The sequence below is a fragment of the chloroplast genome of Nelumbo lutea (genome assembly GCF_056320005.1).
Source record: "Nelumbo lutea chloroplast, complete genome".
Lineage (NCBI taxonomy): Eukaryota > Viridiplantae > Streptophyta > Magnoliopsida > Proteales > Nelumbonaceae > Nelumbo > Nelumbo lutea.
Window position 1 is genome coordinate 15,001 of NC_015605.1, and position 5,000 is coordinate 20,000.

At 35.7% G+C, this 5,000-nt stretch overlaps 4 protein-coding genes across 4 annotated transcripts in view, besides 1 other annotated feature; all 4 read right to left on the minus strand. All coding sequences in view use genetic code 11, as the record gives it.

The window, feature by feature from the left end:
• Nucleotides 1–5,000: part of a sequence feature (large single copy region; LSC) that runs on past both edges of the window.
• atpH (ATP synthase CF0 subunit III) lies at nt 342–587 on the minus strand. Its single transcript has one exon. The coding sequence runs from the start codon at nt 585–587 to the stop codon at nt 342–344; it is 246 nt and encodes an 81-aa protein (YP_004563854.1).
• Nucleotides 1,745–2,488, minus strand: atpI (ATP synthase CF0 subunit IV). Its single transcript has one exon. It carries the CDS (start codon nt 2,486–2,488, stop codon nt 1,745–1,747), a length of 744 nt encoding a protein of 247 aa, YP_004563855.1.
• rps2 (ribosomal protein S2) lies at nt 2,705–3,415 on the minus strand. The gene has a single exon. It carries the CDS (start codon nt 3,413–3,415, stop codon nt 2,705–2,707), a length of 711 nt encoding a protein of 236 aa, YP_004563856.1.
• Nucleotides 3,638–5,000, minus strand: part of rpoC2 (RNA polymerase beta' subunit) — a 4,173-nt gene continuing 2,810 nt past the window's right edge. The window contains exon 1 of the mRNA in view: nt 3,638–5,000. This exon is cut by the window's right edge and continues 2,810 nt beyond it. Within this exon, the coding sequence (YP_004563857.1) occupies nt 3,638–5,000 (1,363 nt within the window).

A 5,000-nucleotide genomic window follows, 5' to 3' on the forward strand; every position in this document is an offset into this window, starting at 1 on the left:
TTGGAAATTGATTACTTTTTCTTATTTCAATTGAAATTTCCAATAAGAAAGAAAAGATACTTATTAGAATTAGGTCCCAGGTCTCATGTCAATTGAGAAATACCTCGTTTGTTGCAACGCTTCCTAAAAAAAGGGGTTCCATTGGACTAAGGGCGGGAAGGAAGAAAGCAAGTGGATCCGCTAATTCTTCATCCTCAAATCAGACCTTCCCACGGGGTATTGTCTCAACGAATAAGTGATTGTAGGAGTGAAATCTTGATATAATTCGAAAAAGCAAGAGGCAAGTCCAAGCAAAGCAATAAGAAAAAATAAAAAATACGTTTTTAATCACATTTCTAGGATTAAACAAAGGGATTCGCAAATAAAAGTGCTAATGCCACAACCAGTCCATAAATTGTTAAAGCTTCCATAAAAGCCAGACTAAGCAATAAAGTACCTCGTATTTTACCCTCTGCCTCTGGTTGTCTCGCGATCCCTTCTACGGCCTGGCCCGCAGCAGTACCTTGACCAACTCCAGGTCCAATAGAAGCAAGCCCTACGGCTAATCCAGCAGCAATAACGGAAGCAGCAGAAATCAGTGGATTCATGGTAAGCCCCTCGCACCAAAATTAAGAAATGGTTAATGATACAATCAACCAATGAATTATGACTTATTATTCCATCACTAAGATTCATCATCTAGTCAAAGTAACTAAGAACTCCGAATTTTAGTAATGATATTATTGAATTATCAGAACTTTTTTGATATCTCGTTTTTAGTTCCTATCCATGGGGTCTTTGTCAATCCATATGGCTCTAGTTCTTCCATTTCTTTGTTCCGAACCGAACCATTCTTTTTCGCTCTTCTTTTCTGTTCTGTATACTTATTTATGCTTGATTTCATCTGTTTATTCATTCAATCCGCAGTCACAGACGAAACAGAAGGACTTCTATTGAAATTCCCATCTAACCTCACAGTACAGTGGGATGGGAAAAAATAAAATATATAACTAGTCAATATCTAATATCACATATACACGTGTTTCTTCCATAACGTAAACTAAGCATTCGTATCTTATATTCAATCGGATTCTAGAATAATTCTTCAAAACACCCACAAGAATTGGCTTATAACCATTACATTACATATACCTAATTTGACCTTCCTAACCTATTTTTTTATGAATCTCGTTTGAAAACTATTCTCTTACTTTTCTTTATTCTTTATCATTATCCCGCATGGATACAAATGAACAAATTTATTAGTCCGAATCATTACATATCAATATCAGAATTTGATTGATCGAATTGCATGCAATGCAATTCATTAGAATTTGAATCAATCATTAAATTGAATGAAATCAAACGAAATGGGAATCGTTCTATAGATATAGAACATCTTTTTTTGTTTAAACGTACGTCGGAAACAGATAACATAAGAATTCTTATTCAATTTATGAATCGTAATTTTGTAATTAACTGAACAAATAGAACTAGAATATTCATTGGAGGAGGTATGACATAAATGGGCCAAACGGGAATCTTTGGAAAAAGATCTTTTAGATCTCTTTCCTTTTTTTTTTACAATTCACTAATATCGTAATTCTTTTTGTTACTACTCTAGATCGTATCTATTGTATTTGTATCTATTTATTTGTATCTATTATGTTATTTGTATATATTATGTTACCAAAATAGATTATCTTAAGCCACACATACATTGCGTTGGGATACGCTGAAAAAAAAAGACTATTTTGAAAGCTAGTCAATGATGGCCCTCCATGGATTCTCCTATATAAGCCGCGGCTAAAGTTGCAAAAATAAGAGCTTGAATACCACTTGTAAATAATCCAAGGAACATAACAGGTATCGGAACCACTGAAGGTACTAAAGAAACAAGAACAACAACTACTAATTCATCAGCCAATATATTCCCGAAAAGTCGAAAACTAAGTGATAAAGGTTTTGTGAAATCTTCTAGGATGTTAATTGGTAAAAGGATTGGAGTTGGTTGAATGTATTTAGCGAAATAACCCAATCCTTTTTTGCTAAGACCCGCATAGAAATATGCCACTGACGTGGGTAAAGCTAAAGCAACAGTAGTATTTATATCATTCGTAGGTGCGGCTAACTCCCCATGAGGTAACTCTATGATTTTCCAAGGTAAAAGAGCCCCTGACCAGTTCGAAACAAAAATAAATAGGAACATAGTTCCAATAAAAGGAACCCAAGGACCATATTCTTCTCCAATCTGAGTTTTGCTCAAGTCTCGAATGAATTCAAGGACATATTCGAAGAAATTCTGACCAGCAGTCGGAATGGTTTGTGGATTGCGAACAGCTATAGTGGCTGAACCTAATAAGATAGCAATTACGACCCAAGAAGTAATAAGTACTTGGGCATGGACTTGGAAACCTCCTATTTGCCAATAGAAATGTTGGCCAACTTCCACACCGGATATATCGTATAACCCTTTTAGGGTGTTGATGGAACATGGTAGAACATTCATATTGCCCTCTGACAGAAATAGAACTTAAAAAGGAATTATTTTGATTCAACTATCTCTTTCTCGACTCGCTTGCTTGAATCGTAGATTTCGGAAACCAAGTAATCACATAATATCCCCAGTGATTTTTATCTCTTTTTTGAGATCCAGGAAAAAGAACCGATTCAATAAATCTATGGAATTCCCAAAGTAATTGATTTATCTTATTATTATTATTAATCAACGATTTCTTATATAGCTAGAACGACCCTCACAAATTGCAGAGATTAATTTGTTAAGAATTAATCGGATTGAAGCTATAGCGTCATCATTCGCTGGAATTGAAATATCTGCGAGATCCGGGTCACAATTTGTATCGATTAAACAAATCGTTGGAATTCCCAAAGTGACGCATTCTCGAAGAGCTGTATATTCTTCTTGCTGATCAACAATGATTACAATATCAGGTAACCCCGTCATATATTTGATCCCACCCAAATATGTTTGCAAGTTAAATAATTGTCTCTTCAACATTGCTGCATCTCTTTTCGGAAGACGGTTGAGTCTCCCCGCCTTTTGTTCCGCTCTCAAGTCCCTGAACTTTTGAAGTCTTGTTTCTGTAGTGGACCAATTCGTTGACATACCACCAAGCCATTTTTTATTAACATAATGACACCGAGCCCTTATTGCAGCCGATGCTACTAAATCGGCTGCTTTATTTTTGGTACCAACTATTAAGAATTGTTTTCCCCTACTTGCTGCATCAAAAACTAAATCACAAGCTTCTGATAAAAAACGAGCAGTTCTAGTAAGATTTGTAATATGAATACCTTTACGCTTTGCAGAGATGTAAGGTGCCATTCTAGGATTCCATTTCCTAGTACCATGACCAAAATGCACTCCTGCTTCCATCATCTCTTCCAAATTTATGTTCCAATATCTTCTTGTCATTTCTCCCCACACTTCCTCTTTTTTTTTTTTAAAAAAAAAAGAGACGAGGTACCTTGAAATAAATAATTGTTCCGACGGAACCTTCTACCGTAGATTGACCGTTGATACACGGCCCAAGCCATTAATTCCTTTCTATTCGTTATTATCTTTATTACCATTACCAAATCAAATGACCGAACCAGATAAGATAGTTAAAGTTAAGTTAAAAGGATGAATCCGCTTTTAGGAATCATTAAATCCCGTAAATGATTGTTCTGATGTATCATGAAAATTCTTTGGGATGCAAAAATGAAATAATTCTTTGTGGTGGAACAAAATATCTCTCATTTCCCCTTCAAATAAATTTTTCTTTTTTATTTCCAAAGGAATGTTGTTGTGTTGCCTTGAACGATGCACCAATCCTTTGAATCCAGTACCAACGGGTATCATCCCCCCTAGAACAACGTTCTCTTTCAGGCCTTTCAACCAATCGATACGACCTCGTAGAGCGGCTTTTGCTAAAACTCGAGCAGTTTCTTGAAAACTCGCCTCGGATATGAAACTTTGAGTATTCAGAGAGGCCCTCGTTATTCCCAATAAGACGGCTCGGTAACAGATCGCTTCTTCCAAAGCCCGCCCCGTTCGCTCCGCTCGCAACAATCCAATTAGTTCCCCAGGCAAAAAAACATTAGACATTCCATCTTCTGAAACCACAACTTTTGATGTTATTTGACGTACAATAATTTCTATATGCCTATTATGGATCTGCACTCCCTGGGATCGATAAACCTTTTGGATTTTATTAACCAAAGAAATACGACTTTGCGCTATGGTTAGCTCAGCGCCAATCAAGAATCCCCAAGGAATTCCAAGAATTCTTGCTATACGTTCGTTCCAGTCTTCAACCCTCTTTTCTAGGTTCATTGATATTGAATCAATTGAACGCACTTCTAACACTTGTTCTACTTTTGGAAGACCCTGCGTTATATCACCAGATCTCGATTTTTCATATATAAATGTAACTAATGTATCTCCCTCGTAAAGGATTTCTCCATAATGGCCATGAACGGTTGCTCCTGGAGTGGCCAAATAGGGCTTAGCTGATCTTATTACTAAAGAGTCAACATGAACAATTAGAACTTGACCAGATTTTAGGTGTGGTCCATTTTTGGATATACATACATTTTCACAAAGAAACTGTCCCAGGCGAATTATTGTGGATGATTCTTCACAATAATCATGATGGAGAAAATACCAATTCAAATTGAATGGATTAAAAATGATGTTACTGCATGGATCGGGATTAAAAATTCTCCCATTTTCATCTATTAAATAATATTTAAGTACTTGGAAAGTCTGTTTTAAATTGTCAAGTAGCAAATATTTATTTATCAAGATCTGATTATGAGTTATTAAATGGTAATAAGATGAATAAAAATTCGCAATTTTAGGGACAGTCCCTAAAGGCCCAAACGAATTCCTAATTGAAATTAGGGGATCTCTTTTAATTGATTCTTTTGTCACATTGTGATATTTCAAACCGTTGAATGGACCTATACCTATTCGAGAACAATTGGATGATGACAAAATTATCAAAGATTGGCAT